Source organism: Aspergillus aculeatinus, assembly GCF_003184765.1.
Source record: "Aspergillus aculeatinus CBS 121060 unplaced genomic scaffold BO66scaffold_28, whole genome shotgun sequence".
NCBI classification, from domain to species: domain Eukaryota; kingdom Fungi; phylum Ascomycota; class Eurotiomycetes; order Eurotiales; family Aspergillaceae; genus Aspergillus; species Aspergillus aculeatinus.
The window spans coordinates 158,134-175,723 of record NW_020291497.1 but is presented as its reverse complement, the minus strand read 5'-3'; the positions used below and the strand labels follow the sequence as shown (position 1 = coordinate 175,723).

The window sequence follows — 17,590 nt, the reverse complement described above, 5'->3', positions numbered from 1 at the left end:
TATGGGGACCATCGACAAACACGGAACAGAGCTTCCCATGAGAAAGCTCCGTGTACGGGACTCAATTGATCCAGTGCAGATCAGGCGATGGGTATATAAAATTGTGTATGGATAGTAACTATAGCGGGGGAGCCGTAAACACGAAAGCCAAAAAGGAGGGTGAGCGCTAGACTACCACGGGGGGGCTTTTTCCTCGCAGCGAGCAGACTGTCAGTTACAGGATACGTGGGTCATTATTGTTTGGAGTGGTGAAGCAGCCCGAATAATACCGACAGAGACAAAAGAAGACCGCGCTGCGGCCGTAAACTACACAAGCTTGAAGTGGGGGCGGGGTAAAAAGTTCGACTGAATGCATCATCCGTGAATCGAACACGGGCCTCATCGATGGCAACGATGAATTCTACCACTAGACCAATGATGCCGCTTGGTGAAGCGGTTGATCTTTGTATAATAGATTCATGCGTTCCAAGTTCGTCCTTCTGGACCCCTTGGAGCAGCAGCACAGTCCTGGTCCCGAGTCAACTTCGTTTGGTTGATCCCAGGGCTATTTCTAACCGAACGCCAAGCCAGCATCCTCTGCTCTCTGCTCGATTCCAGTGCGACTCCCATTGCCGAGAGGTTCTGTACTCAGTGTCAATTCAGAGAATTCTTTTCGTCAATGGTCCGCTTTCCGGCTCTGGCGACTGGTTGGATTGCGTCGAATTTTCGATGTGGGTTGGGCTGTTGCATGGCTTCGAGTTAATCATGGTCGAGGGCCAGGAGCGCAGCAAAGAAGTTCGACGGGCGACACTATAGGCGAAACCTAGTTTGGACCCCTGCACGCAGGGAGGCCGTCACGGAAACGGGCCAGGGGGGGGAGGCAAACCGGGCTACAGGTGAGACAAATTGATGACAATCTGGCAACGATAAACTGTTCTGCGAAACCACACCGGAAAGGTTTTCAGAAAGACGCTTTGGCAGTGTCACCGCGATCGCGATAGCTTCAGCTGTTATTGCATCTGGAGTAAGTTATACAATAGAGCGGAGAAGACCAGCGAGACTTCGGCCGACTATATAACCGGCCTGCGGCTTATACAAGACAGTAGACGTATTTGGAGTATGCCAGACGCCACCGCAGAGTTCACATTATCAAATCGAATAATCGGACATATACGGAGTACTCTATAGAAAGAGCTCCATCTGTCAAGGCCGCTCTGCCGCCATCCGCGCACTGCAGGCTGCCGCACCCCATCAAAACACTACAGTATTTTACATAGGGAACCGCTACCCACACACCATTTTCTGTCACCGCCTTCCGAATGGGGAAATATCATTGCTACAGTAGGTTCACTGTTTACACTTCCAGCACGTACTCAGACACGCCGGGCGGGCACCCGCGTCTATACTCCACCACGTTTAATTCATACCGCGCCGTCAAGATGCCACCACTCTTTATCGTTCTTTTCGATGATGGTGACCATGCAGATCTCTTTGATATTGATGATGACGATCTGGAAGACATTAACAACGAAAGTCTTTTAATTCCCGACACTGATCCCGATGCTGATCTCGACGCTGATCTTGAAACTGATCTTGAAACTGAATCTGCTATGCTGCCCAATTCTCTCATTCCTTCTCCCCTTATTGACTACCATTGCTTTACTAAAAAGCAGGCACTTGACTATATCGATGAGTCTACTGCGCAGTATGGGTATGCTTTGGCTACCAAATCTTCAAAACGCGATGCAAATACAATGGAGATTTCCGTCCATTACCCACGCCGTGATTTTGGTGGCACCTTTCGCGAAAGTATTGATGAATCCGCCCGTAAACAAGAAAAAATTCAACAAGACTTGTCGACTGCCCATTTCAAGCGGGGCTCCTTAGGTTACCGAATATGAATTGAATTGAATTGAATTGAATCGCAAAAAAACGGATAGTTCGAAGAAGGGTACGATGAGACGAAGGACGGATCACGGACGAGAGAGAATTCTGAATTGAGCGAAGAGGTGAAACCATATATGGTCGCATATATGGATGGCAAATCACAGGACGGTACAGTGTAAATGTCCAGTACATACTCCGTACTCTCACCCGAAAATTTGTGCATACTAGATAGTTTATGCCTTCTGACAGCGGCCTGGGGCCTTGCCTGAGGCTGCTCGCTCCCCGCCCACCTCGGTGGCCTTAGCTAGTAGTTCTCGCACTTAGCCTGACGTAAACATAACTTAGTCACACCTCTCGGAGGCGTCATCACCTTCAGCACAACACTAATGCCACTAGGTACTCAGCAATAAGCACAAATCCAACGTTCTCGTAGGCCACGTACAGACTTCTTCTTACTTGCACACCCCCGGTGTACTCCGTACAGGAACTTACAGCACATACACAGCTTACAGCAAGAGCTTTTTATTGCAAGATCACAGAGTTCCTCCCATCACCTTACAATCACGATCCATACCACCACCACCACCAACCAACCAAGTACGGTACAGTCTCCCGCGGCATCCAATCCCCCTCATATCAACATCCAGCAAAGTAAAATCGTTTTGCCTTGACAGCTACCCCTCACATTCCTCCCCAAGGAAAGGGAAATACATCGTCTCTGAGCTCTCCGCCACCGCCTCCAAGAAGGCCGGGATCAACGGCTCCATCCCCAACTCCATCGCCTTCGCCGACCATTCTGGCAGCCCCAGCTCCGCGAACGGGCGACCGTGGATTTTCTCCATGTACTCCTTGAAGCTCTTGACAGGGACTCTGACATTCCCCGAGTGGTGGCGGAAATGAACAGACGATGACGACGAGGATGAAGAAGGCGTTGTGCTGTCCGATACCGATGACGTCACCTCGGAGGCAATTCTCTCGGCGATGATCTCGACTTTCTGGAAGTCGAGAAACCCGCTCATGTTGGTGAGTCGGGGAGTGGCGCTGAGGCGGTCCGAGAAATGAAGCAAGGAATTGAGTGCGTCCTGGTCTGGTGCGTTGTCACCGATCGGGGTGCATGGCCGGTGGATGTAGACGGACAGTCCGGTTCGGTCGGCGAGGTGCTCCAGGAACGCCTCGCTCGCCCATTTCGTAGCCGTAAATCCCTCAGAGCCGCTGGCGAGCGGCGGGTGGGACGCGACGGAGATAGGGCCCAGAGATGTCTGGCCTGATTGAAGGGTGACACGCGGGGAGGAGACGTAGTGCAGGGGGATTCGGGCTCGACGCGCAAATGCCGCGAGGAAGTGCGTGGACTTCACGTTAGGCGTTCGGAGGGAGCTATAAGTGTTGAGACAGTGTCCACGCGCCCCCGCGTGGATGATCACATCGACACACGATTGCAGGGTGTCCGACTCGGCGGTGGACAGTCCCAGGGTGGGATCGAGGAGGCTGCCATAGTAGACCCCGACACTACTACTTGACGGGAGCACGTCATCCTGTCCCTTCTCCACAGCAAGGCAGTGGATCTTGTTGACTTCGGACTTCTGAAGCAGGGCTCGTAGGATTGTCCTCCCAAGAAACCCAGTCGCCCCTGTCAGAATGATCTCAATGCCTGCTGATTCTCTGGAGCGGCGCGGCTCCGAGCGCGAGCTTGTCTCTTGGAGTATCGCTTCCGGGACAGCTGTCTCCTCGTACCAGTTGATCGTTGCCATTGGAGTTTCAGCCTTCCGTGAGGCAACCTTAAGCGCCATGCTGGATAGAGTACTTGCAGCGTACAGCTCGCGAAGTGTGATATGCACCCCGATGGAAGTGCGAATCGCACCTTGGAGCTTGATCAGGAGTAGAGAATTCCCCCCGAGCATGAAAAAGTCCGACTCGGGCTGGATCTGAGGCTTGTTGGGTAAGATTCCCCTCCAAAGGAGCTTGAGCTCGCCCTCACCCAAGGTCAAACGCCTGTTCTCCTGCGATGGTGCCTTTGCGCTCAAAGCCGGCAAAGCCTCGATTGCCTTTCGGTCGACCTTGCCATTGGCGGTCCGTGGTAAATTGTCCAGGCAAACCACTAGCGCAGGACACATGTACTGTGGCAGGGGAAGACTAATCGCAAGACGCTGAAGGTCGGAGTCGGTACTCGTGCGGCCGGGGGCAACCGCAACATATGCCACGAGGTATTTGGAATCACCATCGCCCTTGACGCAAACAACAGCCGCCGAGATCATGCCCGAAGAGCAATTCACCAATGTGGCTCCCACGTCGTCCAGGTCAATCCGAAGACCACGGAGTTTGATCTCCGTGTTTCCGTCCATACGACCCAGAAGGATAAGTGAGCCATCTTCGAGCATGCGGCCTTTGTCGCCAGTACGGTACATCCGAGTCCAACCCCGAGCAATATCCTTTTCGCTCGCAAACCGGTCCTCGACGAATTTCAGCCGCGTCTGTTCTTCGTCCAAGTACCCAAGGGCTATTCCAGCTCCACCAATGCATATCTCGCCAGGCACACCAATTCCCACTAGATTATCGTTATCGTCCAGTATATATATGGAAGTGTTGGGGATGGGCTTCCCGACGCTGCGCGCTTCCTCGAGCTGAGACACGTTCATGGTCTCGAAAGTCGTGCAAGCAGAGATTTCTGTTACGCCGTAGGAATCCTGAACAACAGGGCATCTATGGCCCAGTTGCACAAACTCTCGCTTCAGTTGGTCCGTAAATGGTTCGCCACCGAGACAGGCGTGGCGCCAAGAGGTGTAGTCTTCTAGATACTTGCATCCGTGCTGGAGAATAACCATGTACTCGGACGGCGTGGCAAGCGTGAATGTCACCTTCTCCCGCCGGATCAACTTGGCAACCTCGATAGGGTCTCCTCGCGCCGCCTGGGGGACGATGACAAGCTTCCCTCCATTCATGATTGCGTTGAGTATCTGAGCAAGCCCCATGTCAAATCCCACAGAGCTCTGCTGCAAGATGGTGACATTATGGTCCAAGTGCAGCTCCTCGGCCTTTGCGGCGAGGTAATTGATGAAGCCAACTTGCGAGAGCAAGACCCCTTTCGGTTTGCCTGTGGAGCCGCTGGTATATAGTAGGACCGATGGAGACGTACCATCACGGTTGATATCTATCGTCGGATCTGAGTGCTCCGGCACCGCGGACACATTGATGATAGTCGCCACACCAAGAGTGGAGGCTGACTCAAGCGTCGTAGCCGAGCAGAGTATCACATTTGCGCCCGAGGCGTCTATAATGGCACTATGTCTCGACATCGGGCTACTGAGATCGAGAGGCACATAGACAGCGCCGGTGAGAAGAATCGCTAGCAGGCTCGCTACCGAATCCAGGGATGGCTGGCAGAGAACCGCGACCTTGGTTCCCGGGGTGATTCTTCCTTCAATGAGAGCATTCGCTATGGAGCACATTCGAGCGCCCAAGCAAGAGTATGTGTATCTTCCTTTTTCCTCAATGACAGCGGTCCTGTCGGCGCAGCTTTGTAGAATTGTGCGGAACCGTGCCGACAACGTCTCCGGCCATCGATGACGGATCCGCGTGCCCCGGCGGACGGACAAATGGGTTTCATCACTATTGCTCGAGAACAAGGCGCACTGCTGTACTGACAGGGAAGAGTTGGATGCAAATTCAGCTAGCAAGTTGATATACATGTCCAGAACCAGCCCTGCGGCCTCGGGACTGTAGAGGTAATCTCGACAGGTGACATCTAAGATGCAGGTGCCGAGCGCCGTAGGAGTGATGTGAAAGGACATGTCATACGGTGCGTTCCCCATGACGCTACGTTCGTAGGTCAATTTGAACTCCTCCACAGACATCTCAGTGATCTCCCCTACTCTATAGTTGATGGCCACCTGAAAAAGTGGCGTGTGCGTTGAGGTTCGCGGAATGTCGAGGTGGTCAACGACGAGATTCGAGGGCATTGACGAGTGCGACAGCGCCGAGAGAACATCGCGTGACGTTCGCTGGAACACACTAGCAAAGCTATCGCCCTGCACAATCCGAGACTGCAGAGGCAACAGATTGACGAAGTAACCAATCGTGTTGAGGTACTGCTCATGTTTTCGATTCGCATCGCTCATGCCGATGCACATGTTCTCAATATTCAGCAACTTTGCAAAGAGAATTTGGAGTGTCGCCAGAAAGAAATGAAACGCCGTGCCCCGAAGCCTTTGACTCGAGTTGCGAACACTTTCTGCAAGCTCTCGCCCGATTGTACGCGTAGTCGTATGCGCCTTGTAGTTGTCCGTGGCTGTTCTGTATTTCACCTTGGCAAGCCCAAGTAGAGGCATCACATCCGGCAAAGGTGAGAGTCGTCGCTTCCAGTACTCTATGTCCTTCGAGAATGCACCGCTCTGAATAGCCTGATTCTGCATTACGGAGTAGTCGATGTACTGTGTGGCATTGAAGGTAGGCGGCCTCATCTCGTAAAAGGCTTTGACTTCTCTGAGAAAGGTGGACCAGCTGACCCCATCCATGATAATGTGATGATAGCTGAATATCACAGTGTGGCGTCCGGGTTCGACTGACACCACGGTGGCTCGGAAGGTCTCTCCTTCCTCCAACGACCAGTTGTGAAGCGCCGCCTTCTTGAATTCTTCGGAAATGATTTCCAGATCCGAGGTCTTCACATGGTGAAAGAAGGGCCACGCTCTTCCTAGAGTCCCTTGCACGAGTTCGCCACTTACATGGTCCATAAAGAATGACGTGCGTAGGGATTCATGCCTTGAAACAGTTTCCTCTAACGCTCTTTTGAATCTTTCAAGTTGAAAGGAGCCCTCAACCTTGTAGGATATCACGACATTGTATTGCGTCGGGTCTTTCATGTAATTTCCTGCAAACCAGATCAGGGACTGGTATGGAGACATGAGCTCGACGCGTGTAAAGTCTCGATTGAGAACAAGGTTAGGCTCTGCCTTTGATGTAGAACATGCGGCGGTCGAGCTTTCTGAAGTCGCCGAGCTGACGCGGTCTCGGCTTCTAAGGCCTTGGTCGGAGCTCGTCATGGTACTTGCGGCAGTTTGTATAGACTGATCATTCTCATGGTCTCGCAACTTCTGCCCTAGGGATAGTGCAACAACATCTGTACAGACGCCAACCGCGGTATTGTACAACACGTCAACAGCTGGTATCTCGACTCCGACTTCTTTCTCAAGCCAGCTGCCAATCTCGACGGCTACCAAGGAGTCACAGCCAAGATCGAGGAGTGGGACATCTGAACGCATGCTTTCTGCGTCGAGATGGAGCACAGACTGTAATCGCCTGGATAAGAAACTCAACAGCAAATCACGAGCTTCTTCACCGCATTTCAACTCTGTGAGTCTTTCTTTGATGGTGACATTTGCGGCAACTGGCTCTTTCTGTTTTTCGTGGATCATCTTCCCCGAGGTAAAATGGGAGAAAACTGGATTCGAACACCATGGCGGAATGTCCTGGTCATCGCGTCGTCGCATGACTGATGGGAGACCGATGATAATCTCTGCGCCATCTTTCGACTTTGCGTCGGAAGCGTTCACGGCCTCTGCAAAGGCATGGTGGATATCTCTCTCCGACAACGCCGAATAACCCTGGTTGATCAGATGATCGAGCTCGCGTCTAGTTTGGCCAGCACAGATTCCCACATCAACAACCATTCCCATCTGGATTATTGATGCTGCTAAGCCCTTAGCCCGACGGTTCTGCACTAGGTCACACATAAAGTGTGTGGCCGCATTCTGATAAGGCTGCTCAGGGATACCCCTTACACCCCCTAACGATGAAAATAGCACGAAGAACTCCAGGGTAGGCTTAGAGAAGAGCTGATCAAGGTAGCATGATCCTTTGATCTTCATATCAAAGGCAATGTTGAGATCATCAACGGCCTCATCCTCAAATACCTCAGCAGACAAACTCATTGCTCCGTAAGCCACTCCACCAATGGGAGGCATGGTGGCGCTAATTCTGTCGTAGACCAGCGACAAAGACTCTTTCTGAGACACATCCATCGCCATCAATTTGACGCATATCCCAAACTTGGAGATGTTTTCGACCCATTCCTGATCTACTTGGCCGTTCCTGCTTGTGAGGACAAAAGTTCTGGCGCCGTGTCGTGCCATCCAAGAGATCAAGGACAGCCCAAGCGGGGCTGTCATCTCAACCATGAGGTAACTTTTTTTCGGAGAGAAAATGTCAGGAGAACAGAGACCCTCAGCCGGAATTGAGACCTTGGTCGATTTAGTCCAGTCAATGATTGTTGGATGGGTGTATGCAGATTCCGGCATATTGATAACCTCATTCAACGCGTAGGTGCGCTGAGCAAACGAAGACAGGTTCAAGAGATGTGCTTTCGCATCCGCATAAGCTCGAGTGAGTAGCTCCCTGCACTCAGCAGACTTCACGCCAGCGATGCACATTGGCTCTAGCGAGATATTGCTATAAAGGCTATGAATATTTGACCCAAGCGTGCCACTCCAGCCTGTGGCCAGATCAACGAGGTATGAGATACCTGTCGGGAGGGCTTGCTGAATCATCCGGCGGGTCGCTTGAGGGTGTAACCTGATCCATCTGCTCCGCACCTGATCTTGCTTGGTGGACGTCACAAAGTAGACCTCTCGTCTACGCCAGCGCGGACTTGTCTGAATAGTAGCGGCCAGGATTGCGTTGGGCTCGTAGATCAAAACGGGGCCTGGATGCTGAAGTGCTGATGCAATGAGATCAGCAATGAGGAAGCTGGATATGGCCTGTAGAGCCGCGGGTGTGATCTCATCTCTCTTATCCAGAACGTAAACCTCGTCTGGGCGGACCCGAAGGACTGACGAGTTGTGCTCTCCGATGCCCATCACTGTTGTATTTTTGTCCTGAGTAGCACCCAGCCACATGAACAGTCTTTTGGAGCCCTGTGACAAGAGTGGGATTGAATATCGCGTCTTGATAGTAATCGTCTCGGCTCTTCGAGAGGAAAGTTTGTGGAGACGCTGTATGCGCACTGTTTTGGTTTCTTTGGAAGTGAGATGCAGCTCGACTGGAACCTGATCAGGGTAAACATCCTCAGTGAGTTTCAATAGCTGCTTTCTGTGTTCTATGTCTCTTTTCTCATCCCGGACCAAACGTGGGATAAAATAACTGCGACCGTCGAAGCGAATCTCTGGCTCATGTGTCCATAGCATCTTCTTTCCAGCAAACTGTGGAAGGCGAGACCACAAGAGACGCAAGAAGGCCTCTAGAACCACATTCGGGCTGAGTGCACCTGGCTCTGTCACAGCCAGAAATTGCAGTCGAGCATCTGGATGTTGAGACATTACCACTCTCCCTAATCCAAGAGTGATACTGTGAAAAGAGGGACCACTGTAAGACGCGGATGACAACCAAAGTACAGATCTCGACCGCTCGAACAATCGGTGTACGGACAACAGTTTTCGATGCGTTACCTCACTGAAAGATAACGTCTTCTCGACCTCAATCGCAGATATGACCGGTAGTCCATCTTCTATAGTGACTGGATCAAAATCATCGATGTCTTCCATAAGACCAACAGCCACACCACACTGCGCGAAGTCTCGCGTCAAGCCCTGAATCAAGCGTGATCCTACCCAAGTCTTACCTCCTGCGAGCATTACTTTCTGCGGTAGAGGCAAACGATCCATAAACCTAATTGGCTCACGAAGCATTTCCATGGTAGTGTTCACAGCTTGGGAAACCACCACGGAAAGATAGCTTGCGGTGCCGTTAGGCACATCGTGAGTCACAATATCAATGCCCGAGAATTCTGCAGCGCGCAAGTGCCTGTCAATCTCCATTGGCGAAACACCTTTCCAACTTACCTGCCTCGGCTCATTGCCATGCCACCACTCGGGAAACATGCCCATACAAATGAGCAGGGACATCACCATCTGACCTGTTATCTCCGTGAGAACAAGGTAGCCCCCGGGCTTCAAGAGGCGCCGAATTTCGTGCAATGATGGCGTAATATCCGGAGTTGCAAGGTGCAAAAGAGTTGTGATCACCAGGTCATAGTTCGCATGACTGAAGCCTTGCTGGATAAGGTCCGCTTTGAGGTCTGCAACCTTGAATGAGATTTTGTCCGTGCAATCATTGCATGCACTTCTTGCTGCATCAACAAGCTCTTGAGAATTGCACGTATAGCAATACGAAGCACATGCATCACCCACAGTCTTCGAGGCCATACTCATAGGACGACTCCCTCCGCCAAGCTCAAGTATATTCATATGAGGGTGCTTGTGCACGATGCGCTTGACGGTATCACAAAGCTGTTTGTGTGTCGATTTAAAAGCCAGACCCTCCAAGAAAAACCGGTTGAGGTGGTCATGCCCCAGGTTTGGAGTCTTGTGCCCTCGCAGAAACGACGCTAAGTGTGAGCCGGCGGATTGTAGCATATTAACCTCCGCCCTCCCCGGGAACCTCTCTGTGAGGCTCTTGACGATAGTGTCAGAATCTCCAAGCCAATCGACCTTCAGCAAAGTGCTTTGGGTATCTTTCTTGACTGCTCGAACTGCTTGGTCAAGCTCATTGTACAGAAGACGGTGGTGGGCCTTGAATGTTGCGACTTCACGTGGGTCAATCTCAGACAATGATCTTTGCGCGTAGAACAGAGCTATTCTTTCTGTAGAAATAGCTAGAGTCTCCTCTTCATTATTGGGCTGGTGCTCGTCGATCAACCCAGAGCATGTGAATGGATCACCTTCCCAGACAATCCGAGAGAAAAGATTTTTTTGACATGAAGATCTATGCTCACCCGTAGACTTCAAGAGCACGCCATCTGCCTGAGCTATCGAGTTTCCATGGCAGTCGAAAATCGAAAACTCACCCTCAATCTTACAAGGGTCAGGCGATATGATAAATGCATCGATGTTCAGGTCAATATCATCGCATAGGACTCGATGCGCCAGATCCTGATTTATGGCGAGGCGGTTGATTCTGGAAGGCAAATAGAATAAACTGTTTGTTCGCACAAAGGGCGAATTGAATCCTGTGATTAGAGATTGGAATGCAGTTTCAAAGGCAGCGACGAGCAGTGATGATGGTGAAGTTGTGTCTTTTGGCCAACAAGCGCATACGCTAGTATGATTGAGCGTCCGACGCAATGTCTTGATTGCACGAAATGGGCCTTCACAGACAAGGCCACGATGCTCCAAAAGCTCGTACAGGACATCCGGGTCCACCTGTGTCAGACACGGTTGCCTCGGGGATTGTTCAGGCAACTCATCAGTGTGAGGCTTACCCAAATGAAGAATCACACGGGCTGTGCAAAACCTTTGGAGGTTTGCATCGCAGTCAGTGGAGGCATCGCAAGCAAAGTCAAGATCAACAACGGACTCCGAATAAGACTCGGACACTCCACTAGAGACCCGTATTTTGCTTACGCATTCGATTTCCGAGTCATGTCTTTCCAGCTTCAAGGGCATAGAGAGCTCCAAGTCCCGTATCTCGACAAGCGAAACTGGACTATGGTTGACGAAAGACCTTGCTGCCTCCAGAGCACGAGATATAAAAAATCCAGCGCAGAGCAGTGGTTTCCCGTGGTATTTATAATCCTGCAGCCACTGCATCTCTTCCAGACGCAAAATGTTTCTCCAATGAGTCTCACGAGACAGACAATCATATGTTCGTCGACCCATCGACTGCTGTGAGTCTGGCCCCTGAAGACGATAGTTGCGCGACATGCGAGATTCTCTCCAGTGTTTTCTTCGGTGGTCCCAGCAGTAATTTGGTAGGCCACTGAGTAATTTAGGTTTCCGTAGCTCAAATGAACAGCGGTATCCGCCAAGGTCAACACGGTGAGGTCCGAGAAGTTCCCAGACCAGGCCCACAGCCAATGATGCGGCTTTCACGTCAGCTACTGCACGTCTCAACATCGATACATATGGAGTCTCCTTGTCGGTAACTTTTTTAATCGTCTCCATGACAGGGGCTTTGAGTGCTGGATGGGGTCCAACCTCAATGCACAAGTCAGGCAGGCTATTCCTCTGAAACGAAATTTCCAACGCCTGCGAGAAAAGCACAGGCTGCACCATGTTGTCCACCCAATACTGACCAGATAGAGCAGACATGTCAGTATCTAGAGATATTTCGTTCTCCTTTACGCTCGAAGTCCAATTGCATCCTTCTCGTGGTGATCGCCCTCGGATATTGCACGCCTTCAAAGATGTCAAGTATGCGTCTGCACAAGCGCGCATGTGATGAGAATGATAGGCTACATCGACCCTCAAAATCCTGGAGAATGTATTTCTGTTGTCAAGTTGTACTTTGGCTTCAAAAATCGCATCGCGATCACCTGAAAGGGTCACACTTGTGGGTGAATTACTGGCTGCAACAACGATTCTTCCCCGAAACAGTGGCTGGGTGCAGAACTGCGTCGCTTCGGTATAAGACAGGCTGACGGCCATCATTGCACCTGGCCGTGATGAGCACCTGGTGCTCGCCTGTCTAGCGTGGTATCCACGATAATAGGCGACCCTGATGGCGTCCTCTGCAGATAGGATCCCAGCGGCATAGGTAGCGGCAATCTCTCCCGAAGAGTGGCCCACAACAACATCAAGCTGTATACCAGCAGCACTGAGAAGATCGCAAATTGCAATCTCAATCGCTGTCGTTAGTGGCTGGCTTAATTCCGCTTCGGCGACTCTCGAAAATGGTTCGTCTGCAGTAAGTTCATTCTGCAGCGACCATGAAGGTCCATCCGGCAGACCCTCTAGTGCTCGCTGACATTTTTCAATGGAGTCTCGGAATATGGGGCATGACTGAATCAGATCACGGCCCATGGCTGCCCATTGTGCACCCTGACCAGTGAAAATACCAAGAATAGCACTTTTTTCCTTCGGGCTCTTTCGTGCCGAACGATTAAAATCGTCTTCCAGGTCCGATTCTTCCATTTTGACGGTTCTCTCAATCATGCCCAAAAGCTCATCGCGGCTATCCGCAGAGAACGATCTTCTCAACGGAAGCAACGTTCTTTTGCAACCTAGCACCCATGCCAAGTCGTTCAAATTTGTCGAGGGGTGGCTTCTGACATAGTTCGCCGTGAGCTGAAGTTTTTGCATTAATGAGAACCGGGTATGGGCAGAGAACACAAACGGACCTACGAGTAGGTCTCGATTGGCTCTTTCAAGCTCATCGCCCCTCTGTTGGCATAATTCTGTGAGAGGTGTATAACTTTCAATGATGGCGTGCGCATTGGTTCCACCGAATCCAAACGAATTCACACTGGCACGCAGTGGGCTATTTGGGACTAGAGAAGGCCATCTGAGATTTTGAGTTGGAACTTCTAAATGGTCGTAGAATGGTTCGATCCTTGGATTGAGTTTATCGAAAAGCAAATTCGCAGTAATCATACGGTTTTTGATACATTCGACTGCTTTTAGCAGTCCTGCGAGGCCAGCACAACCTTCCAAATGCCCCACGAGTGTTTTGATGGACCCTACATGAAGCTTGTCGGCTGCGTTGAACGGGGAGTCCTTTGGGAAGAAAACTGTTTGGATTGCTTGGGCCTCAACGGGATCTCCTGCGGGCGTGCCCGTTCCATGGCATTCGAAAAGCTGACACCGATCTCTGACGGGATCAAGACCAGTGTTCAGGTATGTTTGTCGAATCAGGCTTGCCTGAGCCTCAACACTCGGCATCGTAATCCCGGGCGAGCGGCCGTCTGAGTTAATCAATGTCTCTCTGACGATGCATTCTATATGATCGCCGTCGGCTATCGCGTGGTCTAGCGGTTTCAGAATAACAGATGCACATCCCTCACCCCGGGCGTAGCCATCGGCCGCTTCATCCCACATTCGACACCTGGATGTAGGCGACAACATATGTAGTTTCGATTCGCTGACGTATGTTCCCGCGTCCAGAATCAAATTGACTCCAGCAACAATGGCTTGCTCTGCTTCCTGGTTCCTTAGACTCTGGACAGCATAGTGCAACGCGACCAAAGAGCTCGAGCACGCGGTGTTGACCGTGATCGATGGGCCTTTCAGGTCAAAGAAATACGATAGTCGATTCGACAACAGACTAGGGGCTGTTCCTGTCGCATCCCACCTCCCAGCAGAATCTAGATCACGCATTTGAATGTCATGATAGTCTGAAGTCATGACCCCGACAAACACCGCAGTCGAGGATCCTTGCATTTGCTGAAGGGTATATCCTGCAGCCTCCAGGGCTTCGTATGTTGTTTCCAACAACACCCGTTGCTGGGGATCCATGCACTCGGCTTCGGCAGGAGAAATTCCGAAAAAGGCAGCATCGAAGTGACGATGATCGGTGTGCAGGAGGTAGGCTCTATTTGGGACGTTTGTGCAGCCAAGGTGATCAGGGTTAGGATGATAGAAGCCGGAGAGGTTGAGTTTATGGGAAGGGAAGTCGGTCAAAACATCGCGTGGATTGTAGAGAAGCTCCCAGAGTTCGGCCGCAGAGGTCACACCGCCTGGGAACCGGCAGGAACTACCCACAATTGCAATCGGTTCTTTCATTGTCTTTCTTGCTATTCTCTTGGATGAAAGCTCCGGTCTCTCTTGTCATCTCTCTGCAGCAGGTGAAGCAGGTCAGCCTTCTCTTGCATAGTTGGGACACAATGCTATATACTCTCAGTCTTGACCACGGTTCTGAGCTCGAAAGGATGTCCTCGGGTCCTCTGGGTAAGCACCCCGGCGATTAGGTTTGGATCACGTAACGCTGACCAGAAGCATAAGTGGACATCCCATCTCGTTGCTCTCTTTGAAACCTGTAGAACTGGATGCGAAAAGTGTTCCAGCAATTTCAAGGGCTGGGATGTGCGAGTTTGAACCTTCCTGTGATCAACTCTCGATTGACTTTGCGAGATGTCAGCTGAAAGACATCATATACGATACTCACACCAACCATGTCGAGACATATTACCCCTTCACAGGTTACAGAGAGACCCAAGAAGGAATATTCGAAGGACACGCATGCTGTGAAACCCATCGAGCTCGAAAATTTTAACTTCTGTGCAAGGTGATATGGGGATAGATGTCCGAATGCCTGGTCATTGACATCACACCACTCGAGTCTGCAGCCTAGATCGCCCTAGAGAGTCATTGATGAGGGCTCTGTAGCTGGGCGACTCACAGCATGTGCTACGTTAGGGCTGAACTTCTGGTTTCCCTCGAACCGATTAGGAAGCCATGCCCAGGAAGTTGACGGTGGATGCAACCTGCACGAGGTCACGACCATGGGGTGGAAAGGAACGCCCAAACTCATACTGCATGGGAGCCTGTTTCTTTGTTATGAACATATAAACTCAGTCATTCTCAATTTATCGACTGCTGTGTCGTTGCTGCTCCTAATTCGCAGCCACCCCTCACCGTAATTGGAGTTTAATTTCGAGTGGAGTTCTTTTTTTGACCCACCAAAACAGCTCGCACACTCTTTGTCACGACCAGAATGGATGTCTCAGCTCAGCTCTCTCTACCATTTCAAACCCTCAGCCGCAGCTTCGCATTCTCGAGTAGTGACGAAGTGAAATGGTGGCAGAGCACAGCTCCGATGTTTGCACGCATGATGGCAGCCGCCAAATACGATGTGCATGCGCAATATCGGTTTTTGTGTATCCACCGTGAATTTGTCATTCCTAATCTGGGTCCATACCCAAGAAAGGGCCAACCTATGCACTGGAAGAGTCACTTGACCCGCTTCGGACTGCCTTTTGAATTGAGCTTCAATTACTCCAAATCACTGCTGCGGTTCGCCTTCGAGCCCCTCGGGCCTCTGACAGGGTCCGAACCTGACCCTTACAATACTAAGCAAATTCACACGGTGCTGAGAGCACTCAAAGCTGTGGTTGCAGATCTCGATCTGGACTGGTTCGACCATTTCGTCTCAGAGCTAGTCGTCACGGACGAAGAGGTTGAGAATATCCGAAAGAATAAACGGGAGATTCCATGTTTCAAAACCCAGAACAAACTAGCCGCTGATCTAGAACCCGACGGTGGGATCATTTTCAAAGCGTACATCTATCCACGAATCAAGTCAATTGCGTCTGGCACGCCCAAGGCCCAATTGATGTTCAACGCCATACGTAAAGCCGACCCGGGTGGAAAGTTAAGAACACCACTGGCAGCATTGCAGGAATTCATGGCCTCGAGAAGCGCGACACTTATTCCCCACTTCCTTTCTTGCGACTTGGTCGAGCCCTCCAACTCTAGAATCAAACTTTACTGTTACGAAACCCAAGTAGAGTTGGATTCGATAGCGGATATATGGACTCTCGGGGGACGACGGACCGACCCGGGGACCATAGCGGGGCTCGAATTACTGAAGGAGCTGTGGCAGCTACTACCCATCACTGAAGGACGCTGCGCTCTTCCAGATTGCTTCTATGAGCTTGGCGAGTCACCCCACGAACAACTACCTTTTATAATCAATTTCACCCTGTCTCCAAACAGCCTTCTTCCCGAGCCTCAGATCTACTTCCCATCGTTTGGTCAAAATGACAAGGTCACTGCGGAAGGCTTGGAAGCATTCTTCGGGCGTGTGGGCTACGAGGGGATGGCAACAACGTACGCGTCGGACCTCGCTGCCTATTAGTGAGTTCTACTCCTCTCCACCTTCCCTTGTTTAGGACACTATATACAAGAATGTCAGGTTGACAAACCCAAGCCCCGATCAGAATCTCGCCGACACAACACATGTTCAATCCTGGATCTCTTTTTCCTTCCGGCAAAACCAGCCGTACATGAGCACCTATTTGCATACCTTCGAGGCCATGGGTTATGCTCTCGGAAGGCCCTCAGTGAGGTTCAAAGAGCAATAGTCGATCGATCTGACGCACCATGCTGATCTTTCAGAAGTACCAGCTACTATGTCATTGCAACCATGTTTGCTTTTTCTTCATGCTACTTGCCCGCTCTCACGGTCGTTGTCGAGAGCATGTATTCATCTGTTACTCGACCTACGATGCGTACATATGTTATTCTTGTCCATGGTTAAATGCGAGTCTTCTAGTCATGTCAGCTGTGCTTTCCTTAGTTGATCTGTAGGTGTGCCAATCCCGCACTACTATGCCGACTTGGAGGGTATATACATCCTCAGATATGCGGTCGAGTTGCGCAACAATACATTGATGGGGGTCGGGGGGCGGGTGGTATACCAACATCTCTGAGGGTATGCGTTTCACCTGCTGGGATCATGGATATGGGCTACGTCAGTTCAGAATGCCGCCACTGGAGCATGAAGCGCTTCATTGGGGTGCTTTTTAAGACCCTTTGTATCACGAAGGTGGATGGGGGTGTCTTCCCGCGTCAACATATATCACCGCACATCAGCTGTCTGCTATAAGGGACGCCCAAATGTACCCGCAATTCTCTTATCTCACGGTCCCAACTAAGCCTTTGTTAAGTGGGGCGTCATAATCTACAAAAATTTGGTAGACAGCATCAGATCGTACCAGTACCAGAACAAATGCAAATTTAGACGCATGAAAAGTGCTCTGGAAATGAAGATTGTTTATGCATCTAGGTAAATTGAAAGATTAAGCAAGCACATACGACCACAGGGTGTGGAAAACAGGGCTTCCCGTCCGCTCAGCCGTACTTAAGCCACACGCCGGGAGGTTAGTAGTTGGGTGGGTGACCACCAGCGAATCCCTTCTGTTGTATGTCTTTCACTTTTTTGCTCCAACCACCAATGTACGAAAGTAGAGCAGCTTCACGTGAATCTTTGTCACCTACAGGTCAGGCATCGAATATGATCA

At 50.9% G+C, this 17,590-nt stretch overlaps 3 protein-coding genes and 1 non-coding gene across 4 annotated transcripts; 2 read left to right on the top strand and 2 right to left on the bottom strand.

The window, feature by feature from the left end:
• Positions 1-350: 350 nt before the first annotated feature.
• BO66DRAFT_t174 lies at positions 351-421 on the bottom strand. Its single transcript has one exon. It is a non-coding gene; the product is annotated as a tRNA-Gly (tRNA).
• Positions 422-1,414: 993 nt separating this feature from the next.
• BO66DRAFT_392415 (uncharacterized protein) lies at positions 1,415-1,986 on the top strand. The gene has a single exon (XM_025647497.1). It carries the CDS (start codon positions 1,419-1,421, stop codon positions 1,878-1,880), a length of 462 nt encoding a protein of 153 aa, XP_025503262.1. The 5' UTR covers positions 1,415-1,418; the 3' UTR covers positions 1,881-1,986.
• Positions 1,987-2,471: 485 nt separating this feature from the next.
• On the bottom strand, positions 2,472-14,351 carry BO66DRAFT_375544 (polyketide synthase A; the record flags this gene model as incomplete). The annotated part of the gene is made up of 2 exons (XM_025645655.1): positions 2,472-8,816; positions 8,862-14,351. 2 exons carry the CDS (start codon positions 14,349-14,351, stop codon positions 2,541-2,543), a joined length of 11,766 nt encoding a protein of 3,921 aa, XP_025503261.1. The 3' UTR covers positions 2,472-2,540.
• A 931-nt stretch (positions 14,352-15,282) lies between these two features.
• BO66DRAFT_452891 (dimethylallyl tryptophan synthase) lies at positions 15,283-16,745 on the top strand (the record flags this gene model as incomplete). The annotated part of the gene is made up of 2 exons (XM_025651961.1): positions 15,283-16,424; positions 16,498-16,745. The coding sequence occupies 2 exons, from the start codon at positions 15,283-15,285 to the stop codon at positions 16,649-16,651; spliced, it is 1,296 nt and encodes a 431-aa protein (XP_025503260.1). The 3' UTR covers positions 16,652-16,745.
• Between the last annotated feature and the right edge of the window lie 845 nt (positions 16,746-17,590).

What these genes read in the sequence shown, in the direction of transcription:
- BO66DRAFT_392415 (XM_025647497.1), top strand. Translation starts at nt 1,419, where the DNA reads ATGCCACCACTCTTTATCGTTCTTTTCGATGATGGTGACCATGCAGAT.